Source organism: Actinia tenebrosa, unplaced genomic scaffold (assembly GCF_029948245.1).
Source record: "Actinia tenebrosa isolate PJP-AT-01 unplaced genomic scaffold, QUT_ActTen_1.0 PGA_scaffold17__23_contigs__length_9995812, whole genome shotgun sequence".
Taxonomy (NCBI): Eukaryota; Metazoa; Cnidaria; class Anthozoa; order Actiniaria; family Actiniidae; genus Actinia; species Actinia tenebrosa.
The window spans coordinates 3,831,789-3,849,782 of NW_028292577.1; the positions used below are offsets into that span (position 1 = coordinate 3,831,789).

The 17,994-nt window shown below is 37.4% G+C and overlaps 2 protein-coding genes and 1 long non-coding RNA gene across 4 annotated transcripts in view; 1 reads left to right on the plus strand and 2 right to left on the minus strand.

Moving 5' to 3' along the window:
- Window positions 1–351: 351 nt before the first annotated feature.
- Window positions 352–17,994, minus strand: part of LOC148910263 (uncharacterized) — a 43,253-nt gene continuing 25,610 nt past the window's right edge. For both annotated transcript variants that reach the window (XR_016120068.1, XR_016120067.1), the window contains 2 exons: window positions 1,248–1,497; window positions 352–977 (listed from right to left, as the gene is read on the minus strand). This is a non-coding gene — a long non-coding RNA (uncharacterized LOC148910263). The remainder of the gene's footprint in view (window positions 978–1,247; window positions 1,498–17,994) is intronic.
- Window positions 11,432–14,624, plus strand: LOC116291772 (uncharacterized). The gene has a single exon (XM_089031844.1). The coding sequence runs from the start codon at window positions 11,542–11,544 to the stop codon at window positions 14,236–14,238; it is 2,697 nt and encodes an 898-aa protein (XP_088887970.1). The 5' UTR covers window positions 11,432–11,541; the 3' UTR covers window positions 14,239–14,624.
- LOC148910264 (uncharacterized) lies at window positions 14,270–16,379 on the minus strand. The gene is made up of 2 exons (XM_089031969.1): window positions 16,170–16,379; window positions 14,270–16,018 (listed from the first exon to the last, which is right to left on the minus strand). Exons 1-2 carry the CDS (start codon window positions 16,377–16,379, stop codon window positions 14,795–14,797), a joined length of 1,434 nt encoding a protein of 477 aa, XP_088888095.1. The 3' UTR covers window positions 14,270–14,794.

Consider the following 17,994-nt stretch of genomic DNA (forward strand, 5'->3'; position numbering starts at 1 on the left):
GCTAGCTGGTATCACTGCTGCTCAAGTTGGGACCGAACCCTTTATTAAAACCTTGTTCATTTTCATAGCCATTCCCTCAATAAGTAGAGGTCTTCGACATTTTTCAAGGCACATAGCGTGAATTCAGACAGGAAAAGAGCGATTAAAATTTGTTTCCACAAGGTTTTACTACATAATAATAATATACAATCAGCCAAAAAAAAATTCATGTCATATACACTTTAAAGAGGATTCGATAATATAAAGATCAAGTTTTCAATTCTCCCAAAGTTCACCCCACAAGGATCTTAACAGGCATCACCAATCTCTATAACTTGCACCAGTTAATAAGTGAACCAACACACGTTAACGAATCGTTTTCAACTTTAATTGATCTTATTCACTTATAAACCAGGGAAATTGTTTGCTCTGGTGTCTCTCATGTCGGAATTGGTGATTATAGATTTTAAAACATTTTATTTCAGGAAACTCTCAACTGGTCTATTTACGAAAGGCCACTCGACTTTCACTCACAGAAACTTTAAAACATTTGATACTAACAACACTAATGGTCTTAAAACAACTGAGAATGTGCTTTCTAACTAGCAGTAAATGGGGGACATAAAATACACCGAATGCACTAAGAGCGCGCGAGCTCGTTGGTCACATGGAAACGAGGCTGGCTGAATTTTATGTCCTTGCAGTTCTGCACTTTGCCAATATGGCCTATGAGAGAAGAAATTAATAAATTCATGCCAGACTCTAATTGTTCTTTTCCCAAAAACAACAATTATTGATTGCACAGAAATAAATATGAAAGCTCCTGAATCCCTGCACTTGCGATCATCATTTTACTCTGACTATAAGCACCATAACATAGTTAAAGCAATGATTGGGATAAAACCAGCAGGGAGCTTCTCCTTTGTGTCTGAGCTATTTCCAGGAAGTGACTCCGATAGGGAGATTGTCTGTCGATGTGGGATTCTTAATCCGAAATTCTGGAATAAAGGTAACAAGGTAATGGCGGATAAGGGATTTACCAATACAGATTTGAACATACAAGCTGAACATACCAATATTCCTGGGAGAACAGGTGCAGTTTTCAGGTGATCAATTTTGCATCAAGCAAAGAATTGCTACTCAGAGAATTCATGTTTCTAGCTATTTGTCAGCCAAAAACTAAATAAAGCAAAATGCATATTCCTAGTAACATGTATTAGATACTGTGGTTACTCATTTCGTTTTTAATTTTAAGCCAAACTACCTACCAGCGTTAGATACTATAGTAGACCAAAGGTGTTTTCCTCTTGGCTATGCTTTTAGTGGCGACAAAGAACCTGACCCAATGTTATTCTGTGACCATCCAACCTGTCGAGCAGACGATGATTCACAGCCTAATTTTCAGAGACTGACATGTGGGCATTCCTTTCATAGGTGTTGTCTGCTTCCATTAAACCGCCAATGGGGAGATCGTCCATATGCAGCAGTTGAAAGCAGTTTGTCTAGTTTGCCAGGAACCTTTGAGAGAAATAATTGAGCACATTGCATTAACAATGAATTAAACAAATTTCCTGGATTTTGCTCTATAATTCATTATTTTATGTTTTAGTGTATGGTTTAAGATTACTTCCACGAGTATACAATGCACAACCTATTCACAACAACATCCACTGCAAGCCAAAAGATGCCCATCCCGAGACTCCCCAGGATAGTTACCATCCATATATAAACCTGTCTTCATCCTGGATGTGCAAAAAACTATAAAACTGAAGGAGGCCTTTCAAGGCACACTGCCACGAAACACAGCAAAGCGTGAAGTCAGTATTTATACATTAAAAAAAAACACGAAAAACAAAAAATACCGGTTCTCTTAGGAACCACCAATGTTCAAAAGTGATGGTAATCTTTGCTACTAAGTTTTGTTTAATTAAAATTACTTACAAACATGTAAGCTTATTCGAATAGTCAGTATAAGAAACCGAGCAAAACCTTTCAAAAGAGAAGAATGGACAGCCAAAAAACCAGATATTCAATTAAACAATTCAAAATAAAAACTAGATAATAAAATGTGAACGTCAAAATTACCATGATCTAGCCTGGTCAAACATCGTCCTGAACGAACAAGAGCATGTTTAGTAAACAAATATCATGGCGATCACGAATTGAAAACCTCTATACCTTTTTTATACCTCACAAACAACTTTAAATCAATCCATTCTTCGCTTTAAAAATAAGCTAGGTATTTGAATACTTAAAGTGCAACCACCCCTTTTTTTTTTTTTTTTTTTTTTTTTTTTTTTTTAATGTTTTTGAACAAAAGTGGAACCATCTAGAAACACGAATTTCAAAAAAAATTACAATATCAACGAATAGAAAACCATAGTTTAATCTTCTGATACTTCTTTTTCAAAACCAGTAAACTCATTGCTTTTCCTAATTTAAATCTATTCCTAATTAAACGGTAGGCACACGCAGGCAAAGGTATTCTGTTTTTGCCAATGCGTCCATGTACCAGTTGTGTAAATTCACAGTATGCAATACTTAGATAGATAGAATTTATTGCTCTTTACATTCGTGATATATATATAAATTGAAGGTTACTTTATAGATAGAGAAAGGTTACTATGTAGACGATAAGCCTGAGAGCTAGATAAACCGTTAGGTTTTCGAGCTAGCTCCCAGTATTTTGTTGCCATTTTGTAGGTTTAAGAGCGTAATTTAGTATTTGACATGTATATTAAGAAAAAAAAAATACTAAAGAACTAATAATATATATAACAAATAAATATGAAAGTAACTATCATAAGGGAAATATTTTACAGTATGCATCAAATGAAGTTAATAAAGAAAATAACAATGTTGTTTGAGTTATTTAGACCTTTGCTGGTTTAGTAGATAATTTTTAAGCTGCTTTTGAAACGAAATAGTATTCTTACATGTTTTGAGGTCTATGGGAATACTATTCCCCATATCTATTGCCATTAAGGAAATAGATTGTTGTCCGAGGTTAGTTCTTATTTTGGTTTTGTAGAGGTTATGGCCACTTGCATATCTTGTATTATATCCATGCATTTCATTGGCATATTTAAACAGAGTTAAATATACTACTAGGTAGAGATCTATTGTGCCATGAATGTACAAATTTCAAGACGTGCAAACGGTAGATATTTTGCACTAATAGAATATCTAAAAGATTCGATAGCGCTTTCTGTGTCTTTGCCATAAAGGGTGGCAAAAAAAATGAGTCACATGATTTTGCTTAGTTTGAACCTTTTAGAGATTTGTTTTGTACGTGCTACCCCATGCCATAATGGCATATGATATATGTGGATAAATTAAATTATAATAGATTTGTTCAAGTTGTTTAATGTAGAGGTAGTTTTGCTATTATTCCTGAATTACGGGATATACGAGTGCATATGTATGATATTTGATGTTTCCAGGACATGGAATCATCAAGCATCAATCCTAAGTATTTGATACAGTTTTTCCTTTCAATAAAGATTTCCTTTCCATTTTTTAATGTGGTTAAGGATACACGGAACACAATTTTCGTCAAAAAATTTTTATTTTTTTTGAAACCACGCTATATCTAATATAAAAGTAAAATCTTTAATTTTATATAAAAATTAAGATAATTTTTTTTTATTAAGGGAGATATTCGTAAAAAAACATTTTTAGAAGTTACCAGTAGGTGTTGTGCTGTTGGCAGGAACTGTCATTTATCTATTCACCGGAAGTCGATTGATTCAAGTAAGTTTGACGTCACGAGCATTGTCAAGCCATAGCAGTGAAAACATATCGAGCTGTACATGAGGACGCCACTAAGTGAACGATTGAACAAATTATATCATATTTACAGAGTTTAGCTATTTATCAAGATTAATTACTTCTACTAGATTTCTTCAGTTTTTTTTTTAAATTCTTTCGTGGGATATCAGCGATGCCTCGTAAGCAAAAGAGAAATCCTTTCTGTGGAGGTTCTAACAAAAAGGAAAAAAGACGTAGCTCCACAGCATTCTGTCATGAGAATGCAAAATCACTCTCTTTGAGCGACAAAGGCTCTTACTATAATTAAGAAGAGCTTCTTAAGCGAAGTGATAGTGCCAGTGCTAGTGCCAAGAAGCTTCTAGGCCGAAGTGAAGATGAAGAATTGAACCAGGCATCGAAGGAAGAAGATGGAGAAGAAGAACGACAAAACATCCTGTTGTTCTCTGGTTTGCTCAGCATTTCGCCCTCAGCCTCGCCCTCAGCCTCGGCCTCTTCCTCGGCCCCCCTCAGTTGAACTAGATGTTCGACCTCTGGTTTTGACCATCATGAACTCGAAACGAACTTCAAGATTTTTGAGACCGGAAGTACAGTATACCCGCTGTCCTGGCCATGGTCCGGTATCATATTACTTACTTTACGCTCATTGGCGTACTGTGCAGAAACTTGTCAACATTGAGTAAATAAACTTATAATCCCATTAAACTAAACTTGTGTTATGGAACATGTGAACTAATGAGTTAGAAAAACATTCATGTTTGTGTTAAAAAAAGCCCACTCCACTATTGATATTTCGGGAGTTAAAAAGGAGGCGGCTATTTTGCACCAACTGCAGCAATCACTTTTTGTTCCGGTTCTTCTCGGTATTACTACAAATTAACTACTGCAAATTCTTAATATAGGGTTAAGCAATTCTATTTTGTTCTACGGTGATGTATAGAGCTTTTAACGCTTGCTTAAGAGAAACAAATTTTTGGCTTCTTTGCACGATGCTGGGCATGGGCCAGCGGCAAGCAAACCGAACAAAGCCAATTTTAATTAAAAACCCTTTAATTAAGCATTGTCAGGGATTTTGTTTCGGCAGGAAGATGTACGGACGCTCCACAATAAACAAGATGCCGCCAACCAGTATGGTGGGGATGAAAAATAAGATCTTGTGATTATTTGATATTGGACTGGGTTGGTAAAACGATTCAAAACTCAGTGAAAAGTTTTTCATTTAAACCAACGTTCTCAGCTTCATTACCATGTAGTATTTAACCACAAATTCATGTATATATCTTATCAACCAAAAAGAATGAATGCCATATTTTCCTTTAGGCTAGAAGAGAGTGAAGACTACGAAGACTCATAAAAAATTGTACTGTACTTTACGGTACTGTATCCTTTACATACCTCTTTACGTACTCAGTGGTTTTTATACGTCCCCCCAATATTGGTTAGTAATGATAAAGTGTAAAGAGACAGGACTGCCATTGAAGTAGTCATACACATTCCTCAGTGGTTCTTTTACATCCCTCAGATATTGGTAAGTAATGATGAAGTGTAAAGAGACAGGACCGCCAATTAAAGTAGTAATCCACAACTTAGCTAACCAGCCCCTTTGCGGTTTTTGGCCCATAACTTTAGGCAATTTAACGCGAGTCTATGATAGCACTATTGTATTTGTAAAATTTTAAATTAAAAACCTTTTCCATCAACTATAGCGATCAAAAGAAAATCGAATTCCTTCGAAACATGGTAGTAATTCTACACGCTACCCGCTTTGTCTTGATTCGAATTATTCTAATAGTATGTATAATTATTTAATTATTTATAATTTATTTATGTATTTTCTATTAATTTTTTATAAAAATATACTCAATTGATGAGCTCCTACACCTTGCCCTTGGAATAAAGGTTGCAACGTCAAATCATAGTTGTATCTACTGAAAGATACCTAAGAGTCTACTTTTTTCATTGGGCGTCTGATGTAAGCAAGCCTGTGGATTTCTATAAAAAACGGAACTTGGCAAAAGAAAAAAGGCACAAAGAAACAGGGGGTGTTATAAAGCCTCTGCTAAACATTCCAATATTGACCACATTATTGTTGAAGAGTTGCATTTGCTTATAAGCTATGGACAGACTGGAAGAAAGAATAATAACAGAAGTTCAGGATTGAGATGAGGTGACTTTAATTGCAGACAAAACCAACGAGTGGGAAAATCCCGTACAAAACGCTTTCCATGCTGTAATTTATTTATTTTACACATACTGCGAAGGAATACATGTCGATAAAGACATTTACTGGTCAAGGTATTTCAGATAAATATGTGTTTATAACAAACGAATAAAAAAATTATAAGCTTTACACTAATAAGTTAAGCTCTATAGTCAGTTTATTTATTTAAAAAATTTAAACCAAAAGTAAATAATTATCTCTTACATCGTTGAATTGTTGTGCTTTATTACCGTTTTTTAAGGAGTTGAAAAGAAGAATGATGATGTGAGAAAATTCTTCCATCACAGGTTCTCTAGGTGGGACGTCTGCAGATCTAGACACAAGAAGTGCTTGAAAACTATTAAGAGCCAACCAAGAAATAAACGTTTATTCTAACAGCCAACACATACAAAAACGTCATGATGAAAATGTTAACTTTGTGAAGTAAAGTTTAAAAGAATAAAACCATAAAAACTCATTACAATATATAGACAATTTTGTAAGGTTATGGCAACCCAATAGCTATTAAAACACAAAACTTACTAATAATCCACCTTGCAACATATGTTAATTTAATTTACATCACATGATTTGTACCTCGTGCGTGAGCGAGATCTCTAGTAAAGAACAAGAACAGTTCACTGAAGCTGACAGCATAATGACATTTATGTCGAAACATTATACTGTTGTTAGATCCGGTAATCCAACTAGATGAATTCGCAAATCCCAGATCAACCAATAGGATGCATGAATAATGTTACGTAGCAGTACTTAAGGCGCATCTAATTACCACGAGGCCTCTTTCCTATTATTCTCGCAGTCGAGCAGGTTCTCTTGAAATTATCAGGAACATTGTTATCGTACAAATTGGAAGAAACGACCTAACCTGTTCCAATCTCACTCCTGTTCTTGTGGGTTCTGGTATTGAGGATCTAGTCCGTTTATTGTATGACCAACAAAGGGTGAAGCACGTTTGTGTTTGTCAAACAATCTATAGGGAGGCGTCTGCAGCTTTTAACCACAAAGTCGAACTCTTAACCCGTTATCTATGCATAGTTTTGGAGCCAATCCCTTATGTAATTTATTGGGGTCATAGAGGTTTCTGGCATACACAAGCTAATTTCTACGCCTACTATGGTGTTCATCTGAATAGCTGCGGACAGCGCAAATTTTATCGCAGTTTGAGAGGGGCAATTCTTAAAAGCCTTCGTTCGTTCCAAGCTTGTAATTGAGTGATCTCAACTATTTGTCACTATTTGTATTTTATTTGTTACTCTTTGGGTGCAGTTTTCTTGCCTAGCAAACATTTTAGACCAGGACCACACCCCTTTTTATCTTGACAGCGGTGTGGTATGTCAAGACTAGAAAATGTGATTATTCTAAGTGCTTTCTTTTAAAGGGTCACAAGAGGCTTAAGGGAGATTTTATATGTGCTCCCCCAAGTAATTAAGCAATATGTTAATGATGGAAAAATTAATGTATAGTATAACTGAACAAGTACTTGCTGGCTAACAAAGTATCTTATTTTAGAAAGGATACCAATACATCTTTTAATCTTTTTTGATATGTACGCTATTTGAGATTTCCAATTTAAATGTGAATCGATGTAAAGACCTAAGTATTTGATAGAGTGTCATTGCCCTTCTCTTTCGTATGTTTTACTTTTCGCCAAATCACAAGCAACTAATTTTATCTAGTCCGTGTTTTTGTGAGATAAGGCTTTGTATATTTACACTTTTATTGTGCACTTTGTTAAGAGTTGCCTCCCACCAAGCGAGTGACTCTATGTACGAGGTCATCGAGGGCTGATGCCAGAGAAGTCCCAGCGCGTGATGTTTCCAGTAATCAGCCTTCAGGAACCCTCACTTTGGACGTGACTGCCCTGACTGCCTCTCTATCAACAGTGGACACCAACGCTGTGCAGGCAACTATGTCGCAGCCACTATGGCTTGTGGCTGTCACAAATTTTCAGAAACTCCAACGGGGCGCTGACAAAGGGTCGGCTCAGCAAAATCGTTTTTGCAATACCACCACCTCTTTCCCCAAGGGAACGTGTTGGTCATTTCAGAGTTAAAAACCTTGTAATGGGTGTCAGTATAAGCAGATGCAGTGACAAGCGCCCCAACAGCAATTGTACCAACGACAAACGTTCTCATTCACACCCAGCCAGTAACACAAATAAAGGTGGCAAGGCTTGAAAATCTTTTGGATGGCTATCCACAACCTTTGAAGTTTTACTTGTGTATTATTTTGACAAATATCTACCAATGGGCTGCTCTTCTTCATGTTCCATTTTTGAAGCTTTCAGTAAATCTCTAGAATGGCTCTCATTGACACGTCTCAGTGTGTCAGCTGTGTTACATGTTTTGCACGATTTCTTATTTATTGCACCTACCGAGGATAAGTGTCATGCAGACCTCAACAATTTCATGGCTATGTGCGATTACCTTGGAGTCCCGTTAGCTCCAGAGACAGCTCTACAATTCATGGGTATGTGTAAATTATCACACTTTTTAGTTCGTTTTATAAAAAAAAAAGGTTTTACCAAGGGTCGTCTTAATCCCTATCATCATATTCGTTTAACTCTGGAAGTCAAAAAAGATATTCTCAAATGGTGTCAATTTCTAGACTCCTACAACGGTAAGTCGTTTTCTCTGGAGGAAGAATGGAAGACGTCTTCCAACCTCGAACTATACACAGATGCCGCAGCAGCACTGGGTTACGGGGCTATCTTTGGTAAGCATTGGTTTTGCGGCGCTTGGCAGGCTTCTTGGAAATCCTTCAACATCGCATTTAAAGAATTCTTTCCTATTGTTATTGCAGTACATATCTGGGGGTCAAATGTGGCTAATAAGTGCGTTTTTTCCGACAATGCTGCCGTGGTTGAGATAATTAATCGGCCAACCTCAATGGATAAAATAATTATGGTGTTGACACGTGACTTCGTATTGAGTTGCTCATGCCATGTTAATGATTTACCAGTGATTATGCTCTTATCACATAACCGTAATCTGATAGTTTGATTTGGGTGATAAGTTGATGTAGCGTGCTGAAGGAAAGTTAAACTAAGAAAGAAGCTCCTTAGAATATTAACTAATTTGCTATCCGGCCAAGTAGCACAGAGGTATGTAACTCATATTATATTTAGTTCTCCTACAAGAAATTATCAATATTATTATTCTTCAGCATAAACTGCCTATAGTTGGCTGTGCATTCATTTCTAAGTATCGCTAGACCACGTGTTGCATAATCATTCCGTAATCAAGCACATTTTTTCTATTTGTAAGCGTTTTTAACTAATACAGATATACCTTATTGTATTTTACCCAGTCTTTACGTGATTCTAATAAATGCAGTGATTGAATGATGGAATCCCAGTGAGTGATTTGCTGTCGTAACACGGCCGACCTGGGGATCCTCGAAAGATTGCCCCAGCCGTAACATGCCATAATATCGAGCACATGTGCCAGGATTAAGTAATAGTTGTGCCGCTTCCCGCTTACATGTAGAAAAATTCAAACAGCTCATGCCGACGGCGACGAGTGCGCTACGGCGGTACCAGCGAACCTTCTGCCAGAGAGTTGGTCTCTAACTTAGGTTTTCTCTTACGCTGGGCTTTGTCTAGTGCTCTCGTACTTCTTATGGGCGACCTTGGTCGATTTTTAGTACTTTCCACCAGAGATTTTACGGATCTCCACAAGCAAATTTACCTCTGAAGCCCAAAGTGATAGCCTTGTTTATTTCATATCTTTAGGCTAAGAAATTGACTTGTTCAAACTATTTCATCATATTTATCAGCGATCGGATATTTACACAAGCTCCAAGGGCTTCAAGATCCAATAAGCATTTTTAATTCAAAAGCTCGTGACCACTTTAAATCGTCATCGCCCGTTTGATGTACAGCTGCCAATCACTCGTCCACTTCTCCACGATTTAGTACAGGCCCTCAGACATACCAACTCTTCGGCATTTTAGAGAGTGGTTCTCTATTCCGCTATGTTTCTGCTACCCTTTCTTATCTGTCTTATCGCCATCGGATATATCATGTTTTATATACATATATTTAGGGCAGACTATTTAAGCAGACAAATAACGCACACGCTAAATCTCTGGCTCTTGAAGTTGGTTAGACATGGGCTAATTCTTCAAGGGTCAATCTCTTGTCCAATATAATGTGTCAGTCAAGGGCTGTTTTTCTGTGTTATCTCCATTGGATATTTCATATTATTATATATACCATATCATATTTACGTACGGTGTGTTGCCCTAATTCCGGACGGTTTTGTAATAAATTGCGATATCTTTACTGAAAATTATCGTTACAATAAGATATTTTGCACGGACATAGATTTGTATGTATAAAATACTGTCACCAAGAATCTGGTCATTTCAATGATGATTTCAAGCGATTTTTAAATCTTTTTCGAGGAGATAAAACTGCCCTTATTTTGGACAATGGGCCCTAATTCCGGACACAAAATAAAGCAGCTTTATTCTTTACAATTTATGAATGTTTTGACCTAATTTTCAACCGATATGATAATGCTGTTATTGTTTATTATTAATAGAATGCGAGAACTTGAAATTGGGTTTTCTGTATTCCTGAAATAGACCATAATACAAATGATGTAATTTGATTGCTCTCGTCGATCGACTTGATTCCGCGGAGTTTTGTTTTCATTATGGTTAAAGTTCTCATAATTAATGCAGCAATAAAAGGATATCACGAGTTCAAGATTAAGCCCTCGATAGGAATGAGTCTCAAGGTCACGAAAGAATACGGGAACAAATACGATGAGCATGCATGTTTGGTTTGGATTCCCGAGCTAGAGACGATTCCACGGCACCTGTGGGACATAGTTACAGATGCGAAGCGCACAAGGCCGTACAAACAATAGCAGGCCTTCCTATAGGCCGTGTCCCAAGAGGTCTATCGTCCTGCTTTTGGAAACTCTTGGTATTATGTGAAATATTTCATTGCTTTCTTAGCGATTAAACTTTAATTGCTAGTTACAGTCCACGTGCCTGGCTAAACAGATTCATTGATTTCATTGCAAAATCGTTTGGTATGAATAAATTGTTTATCACTGCTGTTGTAACATTTTTGGTAATATTACTAGCATGAGAACAACTACGCTTTGAAAACCATTAAAAAAAAAAAATGAAATTATAAATTTGACCAAGATAATCAGCGCAAATCAGGCAAGCTAAGTACAATATGTTCATAGTGAATACGTTCGTCCGGAATTAAGGAACACTTCATTGAATTTTAAGAGCATCTTTGTATAATTCTCCTACACTTCCTAGAAACCCTTGAACGTTTTCCTACCACCTCCATGTAACACAGTGGTTTTACTTTAAATCCTACTAGAAATTTATGTTTTAGGATTTCAATTTGCAAAGAAAGCGCACTTTCAACTTCGACCTCTAATTCGAAGCACGTTAAAAACGAGTATTTTGGAAAACAGAATATAGATCGTTTTCACGTGTCGTCATCAATTTCCGGTCGCCATATTGGTGTACCTCGATAGCGTGACTATGCAAAAACATGTGTGTAACAATCATGCCATGACTAGCGAAGTGCTCTGAATAATATGGAATATGTTGCCGGTGAAAAGGAAAAAAAAGAGTTTAGCGAAAATTTATCTTCAATACCTCTATCTGAGTATGCCAAGAAGCTGGAAACTCGAGTGAAACGGCGTTATCTTGATAAAATTTCGTCGATTGGAATCGACCCCGTGCTAGTTGACAGCAACCTTTTTGAGCCGGACTGTTTACCTCCAGTAGAATCTACAGATCTGCTATTTTATCTCGTCCTAGAAACAAGTTTCTACACAAACCAACAGTTTAAAGCTTTTCGTAGTCTGGAAGCTTATAATCAGATGGTCTCCGGATTTATTGCAAGCGTAGAAGGCCACATCATTTCTGACAAGTTTGTTGTTGTCGCGAAGGTGAGACATTCTCAGCGAATGAACGATGCTCTGATCCCAGTATGGATAATCACAGAAAAACAGGGGAACATAATTTCTTGTCACTGTTTAGGTTGTAAAGCTGGTCTTGGTGAGTCGTGTTCTCACGTAGCTAGCGTACTATTTTACCTAGAAGCCTGGACGAAAATAAACGGCAAGTTATCCTGTACCCAAGTAAAGTGCACGTGGATTTTGCCAACCTACGTGAAACAAGTTGATTATGCTAGAGTACGAGATATCAATTTTACTTCTGCACGAAAAATGAAGACGGACTTAGAGAAAAAAATCGATTATCATAACGATATTCCCAGTCAAAGCAAGTCAACACAAGTTTTAGGAACATTAAAGTCTTCTTCAAAAGAATGCAAAGCTCCTACAGAACCGGAAATGGATGCTTTCTACGCGGAAATCAACAAGAGTCAAAACAAGGCCGTGGTTCTAAGCTTGATTTCTCCATACTCAAGTAGCTTTGTGCTGAAAAGCAGATCTGTTCCAACAGTAAATGATCTTTGTAAAAAGGAATACTTAGATCTATCATATCCAGAGCTTATAAAGGTCTGTCAAGGCATAAAGATTGAAATTTCAAAAAATCACATAGAACAAATTGAGAGAGATACCTTAAAACAGTCAAAAGGACATAACTTTTTCAAACACAGAGCTGGAAGAATTGGAGCTTCTCAAAGTAAGGCTGCATGCCACTCAGATCCTGCTTTGCCCTCCCTGTCTCTAATACAATCAATTTGTTACCCAGAGCTAGCCAAGTTTACCACTAAAGCCACTGTTCATGGTTGTAAACATGAGGAAGATGCTATCAAGGCCTATGAACAAATAATGAAAGGGAAGCACACCAATTTCAAGGTTCAGAAGTGTGGTCTGTTTATCAATGAAGCTTATCCATATATACATGCGACACCTGACTTCTTATGTTCTTGCGACTGTTGTGGAGAAGGATGTGGGGAGGTGAAATGCCCTTTTTGCATTGAGGACTGTGACTTTAATAGCTATCTATCAAAGTCATCATGTTGTCTACTAAAAGATAACAATGAAATGTTTACCCTTAAGCATGATCACCAGTATTACTATCAAGTCCAGCAGCAGCTGTTTACTTTACACAAAGATTACTGTGACTTTGTTGTATGTGCATTTGGAGATGATGGGAGTACGACACTTGTCCAGCCGAGAATATTCCCAGACAAAGAACACTGGGAAATTGCATTGCCAAAGCTCACCACTTTTTGGAGAACCTGTGTCTTACCTGAAGTGCTTGGAAAATGGTCCACTAGAAGGCATGCTTCAAAAAGAAGTGAGCCAACAGCAAGTGGGGCTATTTGCTTTTGTAGAACTGCCCAAGATAGATCATGTGTCTGTTGTGCCAACCCCATGTGCCCAATCAGTACATTTCATCTTTCATGCTTGGGACTGACAACCACACCCAAAACATGGTACTGCCCAAATTGCAGATTGTTACCTGAATTCAAAAACTCTAAAGGCAAGTCCCAATCAAGCAAGAAAAAAATAGCATCTTCTAAAGCCTTGGCCCTGGATGATATCTGTATATGCAAGAGCAAGGCAAAGAATACAGATAAGCTTATTGAGTGCCATAACCCTGTGTGCAAAAATGGAACATTTTTTCACTTGGCCTGTTTAAGCCTTAAACGTATGCCAAACAATGCTAATTCCACATGGTTATGCCCAGATTGTAAAAAGAATCAAGCACAATCTAATAAGAAAAAAGGAAGTGGAAGTGTCAAGTTTGTCAAACAAATCCAAGGAACCAACAGCAGTGTCAGTGACAAACAAAAGCCACTTGGAAAGCTTACACAGTCAGAGTTTGACCTTATTGCATCTCCAACAGGATGGTTAGACTGTTCTGTGATCCAAGAAGCACATGTACTGCTTATGAAAGTCAACAGCAATGTAAGTGGTTTCCAAAGACCAACCCTTGGTCCTGTCAGACAGTTCAGTGTTGTTACTGGTGATTTCATTCAGATAGTGCATTTGAATAACAATCACTGGGCATGCTTAACATCTATTGGCTGTCTTCCTGGGTATGTTAACCTGTTAGACAGCATGACATCACCAATTTCGCAAGAGATAATCGAGCTCACGAAGAATTTGCTTGGTCCAAATTTCAAGAATATCATTCATATACCTGTGCAACAACAGCAAAATGGGAGTGATTGTGGTGTGTTTGCCATTGCATATGCCACATGCCTAGCCTATGGTAAAACTCCAGTTGTGAAGTTCATCATTCCAAGGATGCGGCCACATTTGCTGAGTTGTCTTAAAGCTGGTCATTTGACACTTTTCCCTACCACTTGAACTTCTTGAGGCATTTATTTTGGAATAAAAATTATTGCCTATTTCTTTAATTTCATGAGACATTTATCTCTAAAGGTTTAACTATAAGAGTTAATTATGAAATACAATGACCTAAAAAAGTTAGTGTTCATGCTATTAGAAAATTTCAAAAAAGCATATGTACATGTCATGATACTTAATCATATACAAAGATTTCTAAAGATAGATTGTGTTGGAGTTGCGATGAAAGTGTGCATGCCTAATTCAAACTTTCACATGCCTACATGTATTTCACATTTCCATCACAACTTCAGTGATCCGCCTTAGCTTGACCACATTAGTTTTATCCCACGAAAACATATTGATAAAATTTTCAATAAAACTCAGCCCTCCATACTCAACTGAAACACGCTGTATGTTAACATTTTAAAAAGTATTATGTGTAGTAATGCATCAGGGGTAATAGTAACATTTGCTGCATTAATTTACAGAGAAATGATTGTGAGCCCCAATTCTCATTCAAAACATGTTACATTGTCTAAGAACAATGGCTCACAATGTATTTCTCTGGTTTTAATCAATCAAATGCAACTATTCCAGGGCACAAGTTTACAAGAGCAGCACATACATTAATTATACGGTCAATCATTGGTTTTGAATCTTCGTTGGAATCATTAGGGTTGCACTGAAGGAAATCTATGGGTAGAATGCCAGAAAATATTGTGTACTTTCGCCGAAGAAGTCCAATGACTCTCTCCACATGAATATGTACATTAGCAATGCCACGTGTTTGCTCCACATCAACAGGATCAAGTTGGTCTTTTCCCCTGGTGAACGCAGGGATGGCAAGCTGTGCACGGTGAAACATTAGGCTTTCTTGAATAGTGAAGCCTCTGTCTGCAAGGACTAGATCTCCAGGTACTAGCATCTTCATTAAACCACAGTTCTCTGTCAGGAACTTGTCAGAAGTTCTTCCTCCCCAGGCTTTTGAAACAAAGGAGATACTTCCTTGTGGTGAAATGCCAATGAGTATTTTCACTGTATTGTGGTGCTTATAAGAAGAAAAAGTTTGTGCACGGGCATAAAGGTTTGAAGGTCTGTTAATAAAGACCTCAAAACAGTCAATGATAACAGTGGTTTTGTTACCAAAGGAAAAGTGAAAACTTTGGGGCATGGTACGGTGCAAATCTTCCCTTTCTGGCCAGTGGATTAATGGTTGTAATCTTATATCCAAAGCTACCATCCAGGAAGAAAAAATTCTTGAGACTGTAGATAAAGACACCGAAAATCGATAGCTTAGATCTTGAAATGGCATGTTAAGTTTGAGTTTCATCAGTGTCATGGCAAATTCTTGAAACTGTGTCAGGCTTTGAGTCCTTCGGCTTACGTGTGGTGAAACGTGTTTAAAAACTGTGTTTAATATATCAAAAGAGGGTAATCCAGTGTAGAAGGAGACTTTGTCATCATTATTTTCAAAGTCATAACAGTCAAATGGCTTATTATCGTCCAGCTTAAGAGACTCGAAAAGATATTCAAACTCATCGGTTTGTGTACCTGCTTGGGAGATTTTTGCTTCCTCTGTCTGAGTGGCAGCATCCTTTTGTTCTGAATCATCTTCTTCTGGTGTACAGAAGTCAATATTCAAAACTTCAGTACCTGGTTCATTCAGTTTCTTTCGCTTTGCCAACAGCTCTTCGTCACTAGTGTGTTCAGTGTCAAACGGCAAAGACCTCTTTTGCTCGCGATTTCTCGCTCTCTCGCTTCTCTTTGCCGCTGTTTCCAGATTTGAACGCTGCTTTTTCTTAATAATAATAATACTTTATTCAAAAATGCAGATTACATATTTTGAAAAGGAAGACATTGAGGTTAGCCCTATATAAGTCCCCTAATTGAAGAGTTGGAACCCAGTCTATGTCGTATTTATCCCAAGGTTTCGCAGCCCTTCCACTTACGAAGTGTTTGCCACATACTCGATCATTCTCGATAATCGCCTCCGTCAGATCATCTCGGCTTATAGCTGTGATCCACCTCGATCGCCTTTCTTCTGACAAATATTTAGCTTCTTCCCCTTGACTAGTAACGATAGAAGGTACTCTTGCAAAATAAACTCCTTTATCTCTTCCACTTTTCGATGCGCAGCCAACAATCATACATAAAACCATCTTCACACTCAAGACGCTCTTGGTTTGTTTACACTTTTGGTACACCAATATGGCGGCTAGCAACGGTTGTCAAGTGATTTGGTCACGTGCGTGAAAACGATCTATTTACCTACCTTTATGGAATATTCGATTTTCCCACTCGAAAAAGCCACAGGAAACCCACAATTTGTGTCACACAAGGAAAATCATAAATACTTAATTCCGTAGCGTCACTTTATCTAATTACGATATTCGTGGGTTTTTTTTGAGTTTTAAAGGAAAAGTGTCCGAGATTAGGGACTGTCCGGAATTAGGGCAACACACTGTAGACTGTTTTAGCAGGCAATGAACGCACACGCTAAATATTTTTTTAAATATGGTCTTCTGGTCTTCGTGTGTATATCTGTCTATGGACCAGTTCATGGGTTCATCTATTTTGATAAATATGTTTGAAAACTTCCTCCTAACCAGCATTTTCATTATTAAGAGGGGTTTTGGTTTTAAAATTGGCAAGAAACAAAAAGCTGCCTTCAGAAAATGTTTCTCCAGAATTGGTGAATTACGCTGCTCTATTGATCCTCAAGGTGCACAAATGCTTGCTCTAACTGCAACAGCCAAACTTGAAACTCAGGCTGCATTAGTTAAATTGCTTTCATTGAAGGAAGACTTTCAGAAAGTTTATGTAAGTCCATACCGAAAGAACATTTGCATAGCAAAATTGCAGGTAACGACAAACAATTTTATGGCTCACTGAAAATTTGAAACAGAGAACAATACAATGTAATGAACAATTGTATGCTGTAAACCTATCAAGGACTGTTAACGACTAGTTAATTATTTAATCAGAGCTGGGTAGCGATAGTTATCTTCCTTGAGGGCGCAAAAAGGAGTCCCAAAATATGCTGTTTGGCATGTTTCACCACAACCATTGGACAAAGGGATAGGATACTGAGCTTGTTTTTGACTTAACTTGTTTTTGCAACTAATGCATTGGGGATGGGAATTAACTTTCCAAATGGGCCACAAAGAGAGGATGAGGAGTCGGTTCAAGAGATTGGTAGAGCTGAAAGAGATGGCCAACCTGCTCTTGCAGTTTTACTATACAATGGGCGGCATCTCCGAAAATGCAAAGACACCATCTTTGAATCTGGTTGTTTGCGATGGTTGTTTGCATAAACACTTGACATCGCAATTTGAACAGATCCAAAAGCTTATATTTGAATGTGGAACCCATGACAAATTGTGTAAATTGTCACCAGAAGTGACATTGTGAGGAGAAATGCCAAGTACCAATTCCTTGCTGTGATGCCAACAAGTAATGTACAGAAGAAAGTGAGAAAAAAGGAAAATATGAGGATGACAAGACACTTTTCAAAGAACTCCTTATGGAGCACAAGGATAGTCAACAAATAGAACTTGTTACCTACCTCAATCCTTAGTGCACAGCTGGTTTCAGGAATTTTCTTGTGAAAACTGTTATAAAACAGTGCAACCAAATCTTTATGCTTGAGGACATTGTATCAAATTTACCTTTGCTTAAAAGGTATCACGCGTTCAATTTTCACCTATACGCTGATCATACTCAATTACATATTACGTTTGAATCATCCTCATTGACAGAACTTGATGATGCCAA